At 56.2% G+C, this 18,172-nt stretch overlaps 1 protein-coding gene across 1 annotated transcript in view; it reads right to left on the bottom strand.

Annotated features, from left to right (window-relative positions):
* The window catches only part of PEPD (peptidase D), a 118,595-nt gene that overhangs the window by 15,079 nt on the left and 85,344 nt on the right, over positions 1 to 18,172 (bottom strand). Inside the window, exons 10-11 of the mRNA XM_066243278.1 lie at positions 8,695 to 8,763; positions 7,568 to 7,645 (exon numbers count right to left, since the gene is read on the bottom strand). Coding sequence (XP_066099375.1) covers positions 7,568 to 7,645; positions 8,695 to 8,763 — 147 coding nt within the window. The remainder of the gene's footprint in view (positions 1 to 7,567; positions 7,646 to 8,694; positions 8,764 to 18,172) is intronic.

Raw genomic sequence — 18,172 nt, 5'->3', positions numbered from 1 at the left:
AGCTCAGAGCCCAGAGAGAGACGGGCTCTCCTGTCCCGGCTCTATCACTTGGCCCTCAGAGCCTGTTTTGCCACCTTTAAAATGGGAACAGCAACAGGGCGACCGGGGGGTGGAGCCACGCGGGGCCACGAGCCGGTTTCACCCTGGAAGCAGAGCGTTCTCATTTGGCTCCTCAGGGGCAACAAAGGAACATGGTTTGTGGTTTGTTGATTCAGAACATCCAGGAATGGCCCGAGCAGACAGGTCAGTCCAGGTCATGGAGGGGGGACACCGATGCCGGGGGGGGGGGGGCCCACAGCATCAGAAGGCGACCTGCAGCAGCACCTTCGAACAGAAAGGTGTCTTGGATAGTGTGGATTTCCAAGAAAAACAGAAATTGCACCGTGTAAAAACTCAGGAGGCCCAGGGGAGCACAGCGAATGCTGGAGGCACCCCAAGCAGAGAAGACGAGACTCCTCCCCACGCAGACAGGACAACCGAGGTGGCCAACCCCCCTCAAAAGCCCAGAGGCCGTGGGCTGGCGGGAGCCTGGGGCTTCTCGGCCAGCCTGGCTTCACCCTTGAGGTTCTAGAAGATTTCAGCTGAGTTTTTTGTTTTGTTTTTTTTTAAATCATCCTCTTTCTGGAGAAGGAAGTGTCCACCGGCCAGCAGCTCCGTCCTGCCGGTGGCTCGGGCGCGGGGCTGGTCTATTTTTGTGTTCTCAGTTCCCTATCTTTCTGCTGCTTTTTTTTTTTTTTTTTAATCCCCCTCAGAGTTCCTACAAACATAAGTTATTCAGATTCAAGCCATGCTGGAATCCAGGGACGAAAGCCATCTCTTTTATAAATCATCTCCCTCCAACTCCTCTGAGTCCACTTCATCCGTCCTCTGAACGCAAACTGACAATGGAGAATTCAGTCATACTTTGGCTCAAGCGAGAACACCCTCCTCCCTGGCTGCCTGGGGACGCCACCAGGAACCCTACCATCTCTGGCCGCGTGAACGCGTGTGATAATCTAAGACATCTGGGAAGATATTACACATCTCCGAGCAATATGCTGGCCTCTCGTTCCTCACATGTGTTCATCTGCTTCTATTTCTGGCTGGGATGAGAGGTTCTGTCTTCTGTTGGCTCTTGCCGGGCAGCTTTATGCCCGGGCTACCTGCCACCACTGGCCCACCCAGACCCTCCCCAGGCCCCTCAGCTCCCTCGGTCCCACCGCAGGGACCAGCCAGCCCACAGGCAGAAGGCCTACAAGATGGCTTGGCCAGTGAGGTGGCTTGAGAACAGTCTGGGGGAAATGCTACAAGGCTTTACACAACTGCCACTCAGTTTGTAGCTTCATTTTAATCTCTCGAGTTGTGGCCTCACACTCAGCTACCTCTCACCCAAGATTGACACTGTGCACGCATGTGTGCATGCACACAGACAGACCTAGTCAAGGTGACAGGAGCATTTCAGACCCCAGCTCACAGCCACCCAGTCTGTGTTCCAGGCCAGGCCAGGGGATTTCTGAGCAGCAGGAAGCCCTTGCTTCCCTTCAGAGCTTAGCATGAGACAGAAAGGAAGGCGCACCAGTCACCTTCCAGCTCATGAGCCACAGTGGGCAGACCTGCCAGATGAGGCCCGCTGTCTGCTAGATGCTCCATGAGTACCAAGCCTCGGCTGTGACCAGCAGGGGAAAGACCATCATTTGGAGTCCTGGAGGTTCCCTCAGTGCCACAGGCTGACCCACCAAATGGACTTCACCCTAGTGCCTTCTGGGCATCGCTGCTCCCCAGCTCAGCCACATGATAGCTGACCTGCGGGGGTGGACAGACAAGAAAAGTCAAGCAGCAGCTTCAACTGCCAGCAATGCCCGGCACACATGGGGATAAGAGCAGGCACGTCCTGGGGGCCTCCTGTGTGTCTGGAGCTATTGTTACTGTGCTACAGGTGACACAGGCAGAAGCAGAGCAGTAGCGTGGGGCCAAGTCCCCAGGGAGGACACTGCATGGCACCTTGCCCGATGTGTGGGTGGCACCCAGCGGCTGCCCACCCCAAGGGCTGGCAGCCACCACAGCACAGTGGGGCAAGGGCTGGGTGTCAGGACCGTGGCCTCTGTGGTGGAGGGAGGGAGTCGGTGTCACGCGCAGAGCACATGCTGCATTTCACTTTTTTGGTGAGCAGTGTCCCATGATGTCTGCGAGCACCCACGCTGCCTGGATTGGTACTTTTCAAACTGTGGTTTGTGAAGTCAACTTAGTGGGGTGTTGGTCGGAAACATAAACAAATTAAACAATAGAGAGAAAACACATGGTCAGGGTGTCTGGTTATAATCTGGGCACGTGGGCATGCATTAATGGTATTTCTCACTGGACAGAATGTTGAAGGCCACAGCCATGGGGCTGGACAGATGGCTGACCAGGCCCTGTGCCCTCTAGAGTAGGCGTCCCCAAACTACGGCCTGTGGGCCGCATGCAGCTCCCTGAGGCCATTTATCCGGCCCCCCACCGCACTTCCGGAAGGGCCACCTCTTTCATTGGTGGTCAGTGAGAGGAGCACTGTATGTGGTGGCCCTCCAACGGTCTGAGGGACAGTGAACTGGCCCTCTGTGTAAAAAGTTTGGGGACTCCTGCTCTAGAGTGTTCTCTTGCACTAAGGAGACAAGACCTTGTCCTTAAGACCATGAAATCCTCAGGATGGGGCTGGCTGGTGACAATCAGGATGTTGCTCTGAAGAAATAGGCAGGTAGAGGGCCCTAGGCTGGGCTTGGCCTGGCAGTAGGGTGCAGGCCTTGGGGGTGACAATCGTCCTCTAAAGCCCACTGAGGCAGCAGGCACCACAAAAAGTGGGACTTGGAGGCGGTGGCAGCTGGGGAGGAGCCCCAGGCACAGACTCACACCTCTGCTGGCTGCAGTGCGCAGAGATGCCAGACACCAGGCCGGCGGCCACCAGGAGAGAGCGTAATCATCCCATCACAGCCTGTGGGAATCAAGAGGTGCCAAGGGTGCTGCTGGGGCCCTGGGTGAGCAGTGGCCGTCACAGCCCACAGGGGAAGGGATGTCTGCGAAGGAGACACAGGCTGCCGCCCACAGCCAGAGGGGGAAAGAGAGGGTGACTTTCCCAAGCAGTTTAAACTAATGTCCACCCAGTCCACATAAAAGCTGTGGAATTAACAGGGAACCAACCTGAGGGAAGGGGCAGGAAGGAGCTGGCTGGTGACGGTGCTATGAGCAGGGAAAGGGGGTCGGGTGGGGACAGCCCACCCTGGCCATGACTGCTTGTGAGCCTGTCTCCTCATCCGCAGGAGGGAAGGACCGGGCGGCTCGGGGCAGCTGGGAGGAGAGGGCTCAGAGGCCGCCTCAGCCTGGCGCTGTGACACGGGCGGCACATGCCACCCAGGGTTCAGATGTCTCCAAGGACTTCCCTCATTCATTTGGGCAAAGAGCAGTGGGGCTTTCCTGGACGTGAGCTGTGTCCCCACCCTTGCTGGTCAACAGGCAAGGCACACGAGAACAGAGCTTCAGGCTGACCATTAGGGCAAGGAGACTGACTGATGGGGCCCTCATCCCGCGACAGGGTTGGAGAGGGGAAGGTTACACTGGCGGCTGCTGAGCTGGGGCTGGGACAGTCTCTTCCCCTAACTGGGCTGGCCGCACCCCTCCCATGCCCCAGGACACAGAAGACAGGGCACTCAGGGCTAGGGCAGCAGAAGGCTCAGCCCACACCTCCTGAGACAATGCTGCCCTCTTCTGGCCAGTGCTGGGAGGTGTGGCTCACTACCCACCAGCCATATCCTGTCTGCAGCTGGGCAACCCAGGCCAGCAATCCTTAGATTGCTGTTCTGGAAGATTCTGAGAAGGGCCACAGGGCATCCCACCGCAGGAACCACTTCTCCTGCCACCTGATTAGATAGTGGGAGATAAAGGGGTGGCAGGTGAGGAGGGGCATCTCAGCTGTTTTCCAAATCCGAGCCCAGTAAAAGCAGACCTTGGACCCCTTCCTACCTCTGTGCCCTGGGGAGAGCCTGCTGTTGCGCCCAGGAGAGGCGGGGACTGCCACAAAGTCAGCATCAGACCCCCAGGTCCAGCACAAGTGTGGGCCCAACTCAAGGTGCACTGCTTCCCAGTGGCTTTAAACATGGATAATGACGCCCCCTGGTGGCCCACGGGCAGCATGCCAGTTCTTGGCACCCCGACCCACCTTGGGGGCTACGGTTTACAAAGCACAGGCTGTTCTGGGAGGACTGGACAAGTGATGAGGGCTCAGAGGACAATCAGGATGGGGATGATAGGAAGCTGGCATGGTGCAAGTAGTGGACCGCAAAATGCTCTTCTCAGCTGGAGTAAGAATTTGCTGACAGGGGCCATGGCCCAGTTCCGGGTAAGTTCCTGGTACTGAAAGGACACAGCATGGGAAGTGGGCCTGGCCACCCTCAGGCTCCACCTGGCACCCTCCCCCCCCCAGAGGACAGTGTGGGGGCTGAGACTGAAAAGCCGGGAGCTGTCTGTAAATCAGCTAGGCCTGGCGGCTCTCCCTTCCGGCCTGTGTCGGAACCAGCTGCTGGGGAACAGGTAGGAGAGGCCCTGGTCTGCTGGCTCTGGGGGGAGGTGGCCACTGTGTTACAGCTCTTACCTGCCTAGGCCCACGCTGTGCCAGGCTCCACGCTCAGCACTTTGCACGATTATCGCTGAATCCTCCTAGAGCTACGTACTATATTACCCCAGATGACTGACAGAGAAGCTGAGGCTGAGGGATGGCCACTCAACTGGGGGAGGCAGGGACTTGACCTGGGGATCCTCTGTGCTCATCACATAACCCTGCCCCTCTGACTCCCTGGGTGTGTGTGTGTGTGTGGGGGGGGGGGTGTCTGGACTGTGAGGAAAGGGACAGAAAGGGCTGGCCGCACTCAGCACCTACTCCTCACCTTCTCCAGGAGAGTCTGACACCCTGGACCAGCTCCGACCCTCAAAGAGCCCCACGGACTAACTGTTAACATATCTCTGGGGCATTTCCACCGAACATCAAGGGACTGAGACACAGAATGTCACTGATCTGGGAGACTCAACTTCCAGAAATATTCTGCACTATGCTCATATTTTGGTTTCATACCTTATGATGAAGTATCATGGCTTTTATGTAGGGATAACAGAGTGATTTATTATTTACCAAATGCAGTGGGTGCTCAGCAGATCAATTTCAATAAAACAATGGCTTATAAACGCCACCAGCAATCTGGCAGAAGCAGTAATCAACAAAACATGTTGTTCTAAATGCTGCATAATAAATTGACTATAATAAACTCATAATTATTCTACTGGCTACATTTCAAAGTTGGCACTAGAAAAATAAAATCACCAATTTGGGTTTGGCATTAACATCCGAGGGATTCCTTGAATTATTTCTGTCTCTAAAGCTGACCGGGAGAAGCAGGTGCTGGTGCTGCCCAGGAGGGCCGAGGCCACAGCACCTGGGTCGGGTGGAGGCCTGGTGTCTGCTGTGCCCTAGTCATCCTGGCCCGCCCCATCAGGGATCGCCCCAGAAAGAGCTGGGTCCGGCCTTTCCAGAGGGGAAGACGCCCCCTGGGGCAGATAGACAGTAGCAGACAAGAAGCCACTTCCCCTGGGCTGGGCTGGGCTCACAAGGGAAAAACAGTCATGGCCACATGGCCTGCACCAGCGCTCTCAAGCTGGCTAAAGCTGCTCCCAGAACAGCTGGGACCACTGTGTGGCTGGGACCCAGACACTGCATGGAGACTGTCCTCACATGTCCTGTCCTCCCTTCCAGAATGGGCCACAGAGTCAAAGAGCATCAGGAAGCGGTACAGGAGTCAAGAGTCCTTGAAGAGGCCAGGCGGTCTCTCCTTGGGGCCAACAGTGCTCAGCCAAGGCCAAGAGGGCAGGGCTCACACCTCTATTTCCTTAGTCTCCAGGTGAGCCAAGTCCGAGGCAGCCAACCCTTTCCCAAATCCCTCTGGCCCTGCACTCGGACCTGGTACCTTCCTGTGTCTCAGTGACCTCGCCTGCACATGGCGAGGGGAGGCAGGGAGACCCTCCTCATGGGAACCAGGTGACAGACCCTATAACAGGTGTCCACTGTGCCGGGCCTGGGCGGGGACTGTCAAGGCTGCTGCAAACCCTTGGTCTGGAGAATGTTAGACACTCTGGGAGGGTCGCAGTGAGCAGCAGGGCCCAGGGGAAGAGGGTACTGTACTTAGCACTTGTGTTCCTGGCGCCTCCCTTCTGCACCCCGTGCAGTCTGGAAAGGGTGTGCTATCTCCATTCACAGGTAAGTACACGGATGCTCAGAAAGGGAACTGGCTTTGTGTTCTTCCCGAGAGCTGAGCGACGTTTCTACTAACTGCGGCCCGAGCCAGAACATCCTGTCCAGCTACTGACCCTGGTAGTCAGTAAAGAGACTATGGCCGGTCCGGAGCCTGGTGAGCCGTGTGGTAGGGGGACCCTGGGATTGGGTGGGTTCCCACAAACACTTGGCAGTGACAACTCAGAGCACGTCTCTTGGCTCCCGCCCCTCAATGGACATGGGCTGGGCGCCGCCAGGCACAGCCTCCCCAGCTCCTGGCGGGAGGGCGGGGCTACCCTGCAGCGGGCAGGCTTCTGGCCAGTGTGCGGCATCCCCGGGACGCCAGCGTGGGGACAGACCAGCAGGACACACGCAAGGACAGGGAGGAAGCCCGGCCGGGCCTGGAAGCAGGCGCGGCCGGCCCTACTCAGGTGCCTCTGCAACAGGAGAGAAAGGTGCCAAAGACTCGGGCGAGACAGTGAACACACCCAGCCTGCCCTTGCCTGCGGGCCGATGGCCACAGCTAAGCGTCTGGAGGCCAGTACAGGGCAGCCCTGTGGGGCTTGCAGCCGCTGAGCAGCTCTCAGTAGCCCTGAGGCAGCCTGCACTGGCCCTGCCTGACGTCGGGGTGTTGAAGAGGACAGGGGATGAAGGGTTGGGACAGGTCAGTGAAGCCCCCTCCCAAGGCCCACAGCAGAGGCCCAGGAAGGTGGGGCCTAGGCCTAGCATGAGCCCTACACGCCAGGGGTCCACACGCTGAATCCCAAGAGTCCGCCAACAGAGACGAGCCCATCGGAGGGTTGGAGCGCAGGTCCTGCCCACACCTGCTCGGTCACGGCTCCATAAGGAGCTCAGAGCACATCGAAAAGTGCTCAGAAAAGGCGTGCAAACAGCCACGGGGAGCACGACCTCTGACCGCCTGGACTACGGCCACTCACACCAAGGGGCCCTGTGGCTGAGGCTCCCTAGGGTCTTCTCTGCTTCAAGCCAAGATGCCCTGCCCCTGGGCACTGAGGCATGAGTGTGGTGGGTGCTAAATGCAGAGAACAGAGGGCAAGGGCCAGGGGCCAGCTCAGGCCCTCTTCAGAGAGCTCACTGCCCCAGGTCACTGACCCACCAGGCTCCATGCAGCCAGTGCCTGTGGCAGAGAAATCTGGGCCCAGAGCTGAACGGGGGCCTCACTGGGGTTGGCCTCTCAGGGCAGAAGCTGTCAGGGTTAGTCGGTCCTGAGGCTGAGCCCACTGTGGGCCCGCTGCTCACACATAGCCAGGGCAGGGGCAGAGCAGGGCTGGCCACACTCACCACATGTCTCCGTCCTGGATGGTCCGGTCGTTGGGGGCCCCAGCGTGTCCGTAGTGCAGTATGGCTGAGTTCTCCCCACTGCAGAGGGTGAGGGAAGGTCAGCAGCTGATCTGCACCCACAGGCCTCATGAGCTAGTGCTCCAAGCCCCTGCCCCATGGGAAGGGCTGTCTACCCTGATGCAGAGGCCCAGGGGTGGCTGGATCAGGCCCACAGCCTGTTGTGGGGGCGTGGGGCACGATGGCACTACCTCCCACAATCACCCCCTGGTGGGCACCCTCGGGGGCCTGCCTACAGGGCTTCCCTGGCTGATGCTGCTCAGGCCAGGGGTGGGGGTGCGGGTCTGAAGAACAGAATGGGGAGCAGGGGTCTGTGGGCTGGGTCAGGGCCATCAGAAGTCCTGCTGGGACAGACAGGGCACCAGTGGCTCCTTGCTCTGCTGCTCAAGAGAGCTTTTTCCTCATGAGCGATGCCTTTAAGAAAAAAGGACTTCTAAGTCTGGCCAAAGGAAAAAAAAAAACCTCACCTGGGTATAATATTTATGGCCCTATTCGGAGTCTCAAGAATCGTAAAGTAGAAATAATGATTTTTCTATCTACCAGAGAAATTTCCAAGGACTGAGATGTGCACATGTATTATTCATGTGCTGAGGACACGGGCATCACAGCTCCATCCTGGCGGAGCCGGGGCTGGACCGTCTGACTGGAGGGCACAGTGCAGGGAGGCGAGATGGGTAAGCCTGGGGCACAAGGGGCTGCCTACAGCCAGGATGTGTCCCTCAAAGACATACCTAGACACACACACACACACACACACACAGCTCCTTCCACCCGCACTGCACACAGACGCCGTCACAGCCTGGTCTCCACATGCTGGGTGTGTGGCTGCGCGGAAGGGGTGAGGAAGGCCGCTGGCGGCCAAGCCCGCTACTTTACACAGCTCCGGCTAGAGCAGGCGGAGACAAGCTCAGCTCCTGGGGCCCCAGGAGGGGAAGCACCTTCCAAGCTTAAGTGGGCACTGGTGAGGGCATGAGAGCGAGTGGGTGTGTCTCAGCTGGCGAACAGAGGGAGCCCTCACTGTCTCACCTCCCTCCGCAGTCTTCCCCACGCGGCCCCAGCTGTGCACTCACCTGCCGCAGATGCAGGTGTAGGAGCTGTGGCGCATGCCGCCCCGGGAGTAGCAGTAGTGCTCGAAGAGGCTGCAGGAGAGGGGAGATGCATCAGGCGACCGAGCCACAGAGTCTGCACACCCCCCGCGAGGCCTGCGCTCGCCTGAGCTCCCGGGAGCGGGTCTGGGAGGCTTGTAGCTGAAGCCGGGGTCAACTACAGGCCACACGAGCACAGAGATGAGTGTGGCGGGACCGAGCCCAGAGGAGCTTGCCACCTGCAACACTGTGGCGCTGCCCGGCCTCCCAGGCCCATGGGGAGGACAGCCCTGACCCTGTGGGAAGAGGGGCTGCTGTAGGGGTCACCGTCTCTGCAGGGCTAGAGGAAGTGTTCCCTGTGCTCCCGTCTCCAGTGGCCATACCCCACCCCACTAGCTGGGGCTCGACACACAGTCAGGAGAAACACAAGGCTTCCCAGCCCCTGTGCTGGACTCACCTGGGGCCCTGGTCGGACCTCAGGGAGGGGTACAGGGAAAAGACAGCAGGAGCTTCTGGGAGCTGGCTTGAGGGTGAAGGCGAGGGCAAGGGGCCTGCAGATGGGGCCGCACAGGGCAGTCTCCAGACAAGCGGAGAGAGGCAGGGTATGGGGTCGGGGCAGGCCCCGCTTCTCCCTGCTTGCGACAAGCTGCCGCCAGCCACATCCACACCATTCTGGCAGTGCTGACCTCCACCGTCCCATCGTGGCTGGGAAGCCACGATGCCCAGCACTCTGGGGAGGCTAGGACGCCATCCCTTCCCCACCAGATACCCTAGGACCTGGGAGTGGAGCTTGTCTCTTTGCGGCCCTCTGAGCTCCAAGAGCCCAGTCCCCACAGAACCCATCCAGAGGGGGGTGGAGGGCGACGGTGGGGGTGACCCTCACACCTCCTGAGGCCCGGGCAGCAGCTCAGGCCCCGCCCTCCAGGTGGCCCTGGCTGAGAAACAGGTCCAGGTGACCCTGCCCTGCCCACTTACTTCCAAGACAGGGGGACAAATCACAGGGCTGTGCCGCTACCCCCACCTTCAGGACAGCAAGGCTGCCCATGAGCACATTAAGTGGTGACCCTGCTCTGCACGTTCGAAGCCTGTTTTAGAGAATGTTTATACAGAGGAGCCTAATCTTCCAGGCACTATAACCACAAATTATGTATAATTGTCATGACTGGGTATTAAGTACAATAGTTGTTAGAGATTCAACTGGCTTTCAGATTTGCCTTCATGATAACTGGGTGTCTGTGAATGAAATATTTCACTAACAGAAAAGATTTCAGGAACTGCCAGGGAGGCGAGGAGAACCCCACGCGCCCTGTCATGGTAGAAGCGCTCAGGCGGCTGCCATTAACTTCAGCCTAGCAAGACCGAGTCACGGCCCAGCATGGTTCTCCACGTGGCAAGCCCTCCTGTCCTGCACCTTGGTAGGCAGCCTGGAGCGACACCGGCTCGGTGGCCTCTGCTCCCTACCTAGACACCAAGGCTCTGCACAGCGAGCTGCACTGAGTGGGAGACGCCGGACGGGCCTGGGTCCGTGCTGCTCCCTGAGCTTTGAGAGAAGCTAAGAGGAAGCACACCTCCGAGGGCACACAGCCTCTTTCGAGGTGCTGGGGACAGCAGGCTTGTGCTGCAGCGGGAGACAGGCAGAGGGCGCCAGCGAGCAGACAGCTTGCTCCCAGCGGTGGCGGAAAGGGCGGGGGTGGCCCTTCTGCAGCCAATCCCTCAGCAGGCACTGCTCTCCAGGGCAACTGACTCAGAAACAGCCTTCATCATTTTCTTTTAAGAAAAGAGTGACTGAGCGTAAGAGGCACAACCTAGAGAAGCACCAGCCAAAGGACGCTGACCCCGTTTTCACCTGCAGTCGCCGCGGCCGTGCCAGGTCATCTCTGTCAGCCACGTGACAATTCCGCACGGCCACAGAAGAGGCGAAAAGACAGGAGAAGCACCACATGCTGCTGCAAGTTCACTCTGAAGTTCTTCGTCTTGGATGTCAGCACCAAATTTTATTTTAATTAAAATGAACTTTTCTGACTTGATGCGAGGACAAGCTGGTGCTTTGATGGCAATAACAGGTGAATGCACGGGGCCCGTGTTTTCTGCTCACACATCTCAGCAGACCCTCTCTGGGGCCTTGGCCTGAGCCGTGGGCGCACAGAGGTGCCCAAGTTCTGGGGCAAGTGCAGTGGCTCAGGGGGCCTGTGGAAAGATGCCAGTCTGACGTATTTCTGATTTTCGCGGGTAGGGGTGAAGAGAGGACGCTCTGAGCTGGATCCCAATGCTGGGCGTGAGGCTTGGTCGGAGCTCGGCCGGCACAGCCTGAGGACCGGCTGCAGCAGCAGAGCCAGCCAGTTCTCCCAGGAAGACCCCTCTAGACCTTTACAGAAAATACGGTAAATGGAGCCAGAAGTAGGGGTACCAGACAGGCCTACCCACTGGCTGAAACGGTCTCTGGTCAGATTCAGTCACAATGACATGATGATGGCAGAGCATGTACCCCCCCCCCAATACTCGCAGGTGCTGCATAAAATACAGTAAGCAGAGCTCCCAGGACCGCTGGCAGTCTTGGGAACCTGAAGGTCTCGGCTTTCACTAACATGTGGGGACAGCAGCAAGAACTCAGACACAAAGGAGGTAGGGGACTAGAACTGAGCCACACCTCTACACAAAGTTGGGGCCCTGGCAGGGAAGCACCCTCAGCGAAAGTGTAGATTTGACGGAAAATTCATGAGCTTCAAAGCAGCCAATCAGGAAGCTTGCCTGGGCTCTGGGGAAAAAAATAAAGAACATGCCCTCATATTTCATAGCATGGTCTGTCCTCCGAGGCGCTCAGGCTCAAGTGTGAACTTTCTGCATGGTTTGGAAACCCTCCAAAGCCAGGAAATTAATGGAAATCTTGGTCCCTGACTGGTGACATCTGGAGCACCTGGCAGGAGCAGACACAATACCAAACTGGGCAGCCATATCCTTGACCCAGGCCAGCTAGGATATGCGCATGTGTGTGCTCACACATATGTACACACATGCACAGAGACACATGTACACAGACACGTGCATGCACACAAGAACACAGCACAACATACATGTGTGTATACATACACATACATGCACATGTGTATACAGACACACATCCATATACACACCCCATACACACTGAAGGTGAACTCACAACCTGAAAACAGTTCACAAGAGTTGTCAGACACAACAAGCAGCAGGCTGAGCCCCACAGGACCTGCGACAACAGAATCCTCAGATAGAGACGATACACACATGGAAAATAACACCTAAGAATACAGTTTGAAAATAGACCAGGCAGGTTTTATGAGGAACCAAAACAAAACTAGAAATGTGGAGTGTATCCATCAGAGGACCCACCGCAGACAGGAGGACAGGGAGCAGTGCCAACCACCCCGGTGACCCTGCCTGCTCTCCCGGCCAGTCTGGGACTCTCGTGTGCAGCGCACATGCTGTGCTGGGCCTAACTGTTCCCTCCTGCTCACCTGACGGAGGATGGGGTGGGGAGCACAGGGCTGGGCACGTGGCCCTGCAGCAGGAGGGAAGGGTGGGGTCTGCCCCCATCCCTGCCATCAGCTTCACAGACACCCTGGAGTTTTCCTCCACATGCCCATTCTTCTAACATCCTTGCCTATAAATTCCTCACGAGCAAGACACGGGTAGAAAATGCTTTGCACCCAGGCATAAATGAGAACCTTTAAGTAACCTGGGAGAGTCTGTGCTGTGAGTAACGAGGTGAGTGTAGTTACTGCTGCGACAGAGGGGCAGGCTCATTTGTCAGAGTCTAGAGGTGACTAGTGAGGCAGGGACAGCAGATTCTGGGACCCGGATCTACAGGAAAGGTGTCTCCAGGGACAGTACCACTGGGCCTCCCTGGGGCCCACAAATCCAGCCCACGGAGCCCTCCTGGGCACACGACCCAGCTCCTGGCCTCTGGGGTTCATCATCTGATAAGGAGGCAGACACAATCCTACAAAAACACACTGACTCCTGAGATTGCGGGTGGCTGCCCCAGCAGCCAGTGTCCCAAGCTACCAGGGTAAGCACGAGCCAGCCAGGGAGGTCAGCAGGGGTAGTGGTGGGCTGCATCGGCCACATCGCCCCCTCCTGGGCCGGGCCTGGGTGCACGGCGGGTTTCTAGGAGGCCAAGCTGGGAAGGAGATGAGCAGGCTGGCAGAAGCCACTTGGCTGAGCAGAGAGAGGGTCCAATTAGGGGTTAGGACCATGGGTAGGGGCCAGAGTGTGGGAGCTGATGTGTTAGAAGTAAATGCAGTGTCTTCTTAGGTCTGGGTGGCAGCCCGCCTGCCCTGTCACTGCAGTCTCCTCACCGCTGTCCATCACTCCCTCAGGCCTGTGGGTTCCCCACTGCCCAGCCCTGTAGTCCCTGCCCTGGGCCTCACACCCAGCCTCCCGGGGCCCCACTCAATACTGACACCAAAGCCAAATCCCAGCTCTGCCTCTTATGTACCAGCTGTATGGCTTCTCCATGCCTCAGTTTCCTCATCTGTAAAGTGGGATACCAGAACCTTACTGGTACTATCCACATGCAGATGCATGGTATGGACACCCAATCCTACATGTGCCAGCACAGCCAGGTTCTCTGTGGGTGGCCTTGGGTCCCCCACATGCAGGCCAGTGCATATGCAGCATTGCCAGGATTAACACGCATGTGCACTTGAGGCTTCCCTTGACACAGACAGGGTGGCTCAGTACACGGTTCCTCCCCAGCTGCCTCTGCCCCCTCCCCATGCTGAGGGCTCAGCTGAAATACCCTGAGTCCAGGTCATTTAACAGAGTTCTCTACAGGCCTTCTGAGGAACGATGAACTGGCAGGGACGGGGGGGGGGGGGGGGCTGCCCTGTCCCTCCCCTGCCCCAGGCCCCTGGGTAAGGAAAGACACAGAGGACACTAGGGAGCCACCATTGGGACTCCAAGCATGTTTTAAATAAGCAAGCAGCAATCACACGGTCTGTCGCCAAGAATGGACTGATTTAAAGCCTTGGACTAACCCAGAAATGCATTATTAATAAGCCAGCGCTCACAGCAAGCTTCACAGCCCAGCCTGCACCGGTGCGGCACCACCAGGGACAAGGACTGCCTGCGGTGGCTGCAGCGGCCGTCCCCCCACCACCAGCAACTCTCCTCCTGCCCAGTGTTCCCTGAGAGCCCTCACTCCCCCTCCCGCTGCCCCTGCCCCTGCGCCAATCCTGGACCAGGCCCAACGGCACCTTCTAACCCGAGACCTATGTCAGGGGGTATGAGGGGGGTATGTGTCACCGGGCATCTTGAGCCTGCGTGGACCACTTTCACAGACAACTGGATGAAAGCAGATCTGTGAGCCCCACTCCCCGTCCAGGCCACGCTCCCGACTTCTCAGCTTCTGCCAGAGCACTCTCTACAGCACCTCAGATCTGGGGTCTGCACTGGAGGGGAGGGGAGAGACCCGGGCCTGGGGCTAACGCAGAACTGAGCCAACACAGGCTCGCCTGCTGCTCAGTCTGAGAATTGGGGCAAGTGACACAGCCCCTCCAATAAGACAAACCAAACAGCCACCTGCAGCATTCAGCATTTACGACAATCCTTCTGGGAGAGGAGCAATGTTCCTACTTCTCAGATGAGGGAACTTCCTTCCACTCAGAGTGGCACTGTGCGGGGGGTCGGGAACCCACGGAATCTGTGTGGAGGTTTGGAGTCCAAGCACAGTTTCTGACTCAGCAGGATAGGGCTCCATACTCCGTGAACAGTGGGCAAGGCTGACTCTCTGCTACGCGTACCAGAGCCCTGGCCTCACATCTGGGCAGGGGGCCTGAAATAAGCTGAAAAGGGTCTGCCAGCACAAAGGGCCCTGCGCAACCCCAGGACGGGCTGGTGGAGAGGGGGAGCTGGTGCCCTGGGAGGGGCGTGGGGAGGCCGAGGCCTGGAAGGGGAGGATCCACCAACCGGAGGCAAGGACAGAGGAAAGACGGGGCTGGTCAAGGCAGGAAGATGAGGAACGCCAGAGAGAAGCCACTCACTCTCACTCTGTCCCCAAGAGTGGCTTATCAAGGTACAAGATAATTAGCATTTTAATTGGATAATTGGGAATTCTAAATTGCCTATCTTGTATTAAGCATAACTGAGGACATAACATGACATTCAATTAACAAATATTCCCTTTTATTCTTGACATGCGTGATTAGTTTCTGAGTTCATTGGAATTGGTTACTGGATAAAACACTCCTTAGGTTTCCAAGCCCTGGCTGCATCAGACTGTTAATAAACTTAAATAACACATATGCGTATGTGTGTGTGCACGCACACACACACACACACACACACGAATGAAAGAGATTCTAGAAATTCTCTACACATAGAAAATAATTAAAAAAAATCACCCACAACCATATTCTCCAGAGATACCCTCTATTAAAATTTTGTTGATCAACCTTTTAAGCCTTATTTACACATAGGCACAGATTTAAAAACTTGTGAATTTTTTTTTTTAAAGTCACCCTTTAACTGAAGTCTGACACACACACAGAAAGGGACTGAAAGGACAAGGACTCAGCACACTGACCTGTCACAAACTGTGTAGCCCAGGCCTCTCCAGGCAGCCCTCCCCTCCACGGGGAGCCGGACTTCCCACACCCAGGGTAGTGTCACCTAATCTGAACTTCACATAAACGAAATCAAACAACAAGTCTTCTGCATCTGGCTCCTTCCACGGCTCCACGTGGTGCCGCTGGAGCCCGGGCAGTGCGAGCAGCTGCCGCTGTCTCATTCTCACGGTGTGCCACTGAGTGGCTGCGCCACAGAGGATGGTGAGCATGCTGGCCGTTTCCAGACTGCGGGTGTCACCAAGAGCGCTGGCCAGTCTTTGGGGCACGTGCGCCCATGTCCCCATCGAGCATATGGTCAGGAGAGGAAATGCCGTGTCCTGGCACTTTGCAGAGGTTCAGCTTAGCAGATAGAGCCAGTGTTTCCACGTAGTTGCACCGATTATTCACTGGTTTATAACTTCTTCTACTTCGTACCTGTGCATGGGGCCAAACTTAGCCGAAAAGAATCTTCAAGGACAAAGGGCCCTACCCAGTCCTAGATGTCTCAGGGAAGGTTATTGCTCAAGTTCTTAGAAACAATAGATACAAGTTTATACTATTTTCCTTGTTTTGCTTTTTGTTTTTTGACTGAGACAGAGAGAATCAGAGAGAGGGATAGATAGGGACAGAGAGGAAAGAGAGAGATGAGAAGAAGTATCAATTCTTCGTTGTGGTTTCTTCGTTGTTCATTGACTGCTTTCTCATATGACAGGGGGGCTTATAGCAGAGCGAGTGACCCCTTGCTCAAGCCAGCAACCTTGGGCTTCAAGCCAGCAACGTTTGGGCTCAAGCTGGCGACCTCGGGGGTCTCGAACCTGGGTCCTCCTCAACCCAGTCCAAAGTTCTATCCACTGTGCCACCGCCTGGTCAGGCTATACTATTTTTCTTTTTAATGTTCTCACTATGTCCAGATTCAGAATATTTCTCACTAACATCACTTGACCCTGGTGTAGGCCGCCATCTTTTGCCTGGTCAATGGTGACAGTGGTCTAGCTGGGGTCCCTGCTTTAGCTCCACAAAGGGGTCATTTCACAATTTAAGGGACTCCTCTGTTCAAACCCGACTCTGACTTCCCGGGAGCAGCCTGCCTCCCTCTCACTCTTGGGACCCGCAGGCAAGCTCCCACCTCCGGGTCACTAGATAAGCCCCGTTCTTCCTGCCTGGAGTGTCTGTCCCTGAGGGCCACAGCTTGCTCTCTTCTCCTTCAGGTCTCTCCTCCATTGCCTCCTCAGGGATGCCTGTCTTGAGCCCCTGGACAAAGAGTACACTCTCCTCTGTTAGCCTTCACCACTATCCAACATGTTATCAGTCCATCCGTCTGTCCATCCGTTCATCCATTCGTCCATCCTCTCACCTCCCACTACGCTGGGGTTTGTCTGTTGCCTCGCTGCAGGGGCCCTGGTGCTGGAACAGTGCTGGTAAGCAGAAGGTTTTCAGTACATTACTGCTGGGTGACTGGACAAGTAAGTGGTTTTTTGGGCAGTGCTACAGCTTATAATTTACTTAACCAGTTTCATGCCGCTAGATTTCTAGGCTGCTTCCTCCTCCGTGTAACATTAAATACCCATGGCCATATGCCCTTTCATTGTCTTCGGGCTAAATTGCAAAAAGTAGCATGACTGAGAATATGCACAGTTTTGAGTCTCAGCATGTTCTTCCAAATGGACCCCAGAAAACCCATAAGGGTTCTCAGGGCCCTGAGCGGTGCACCCCGGGGCCTGTGTGTCCACAGGACTGAGCACCCTGCAGACAAAACAAAACACTGTTTCCTTCTTTCATGATTAACTGAGGAGTCTGAACAGGCTTTATGTGTGTTTCCTCATATCGCTTTCTTTCTGAATGGCCTGTTTCTTTCTTAGAAAATTAAAGGTTTATCTTTTCCTATTAATGCTTAAGAGATTCATATATGAAGAATGAAAGGGGTTCTGACCAACATCTATACAGTTACTGGCCGGGCCCCATCTCACCCTCCCTAGTGTCTTCTCTGCTGATCCCCAAAAGGAGGACAGGAGCTGCAGTCAAGCACAGAACATGGTAACGACACTCGGGAGCCCGCAGCACGCGGCTCCAGAGGGAAACTTCTGTCTGTGAACCTAGATCCCTTTGGTGCTGGCACCCCTGGGCCAGTCAGGAGGCCCAGCTTTGGAAGGCCTTGCAAGAGCTGTGTCAACACACACACAATTTGCCACATGCTCTCTGCCTTATTCTGGGATCAATAACTGTTCACATCTGACCCAGTCTCACCGGTCCTTGCTGATGTCAGCAAAACACCTTCCTGGCCCCACACTGAAAACTCTCCCTTTAAAAATGCACCAGGAGCCTGACCAGGTGGTGGGTGCAGTGGATAGAGCATCAGACTGGGACGTGGAGGACCCAGGTTCGAAACCCCAAGGATGCCAGCTTGAGCGTGAGCTCATCTGGTTTAAGCAAGGCTCACCAGCTTGAGCAAGGGGTCACTCAGTCTGCTGCAGCCACCTGGTCAAGGCACATACGAGAAAGCAATCAATGAACAACTAAGGTGCCACACCAAAGAATTGATGCTTCTCATCTCTCTCCTTTTCTGTCTGCCTGTCCCTACCTGTCCCTCTGTCTCTGCCACCAAAAAAAAAAAAAAAAAAAAGGCACCAGGACACCATAGGAATCATTTAGGTCCAGTGACCAGGAAGGGCTGGAGGGAGATAACCCTTGTTTAACACAATTAAGAGGCTCCTTCCCCCCATGAGACCCCAGCACACCCCTCCTGCCTCCCCAGGAAGGCACAGGGAGCCATCATGGGGTGGGGCTGTGGAAAGGACTGGACAGGATGGGCTTTCCTTTGAGCTAGTATTTCCCAAAGCATGGGATACACCGTTAAATACATTTTATACATTAGATATTTAGAG

The sequence above is a fragment of the Saccopteryx bilineata genome, chromosome 9, assembly GCF_036850765.1.
Source record: "Saccopteryx bilineata isolate mSacBil1 chromosome 9, mSacBil1_pri_phased_curated, whole genome shotgun sequence".
In the NCBI taxonomy this organism is placed as follows: Eukaryota; Metazoa; Chordata; class Mammalia; order Chiroptera; family Emballonuridae; genus Saccopteryx; species Saccopteryx bilineata.
This window is presented reverse-complemented; position numbering and strand designations above follow the sequence as displayed.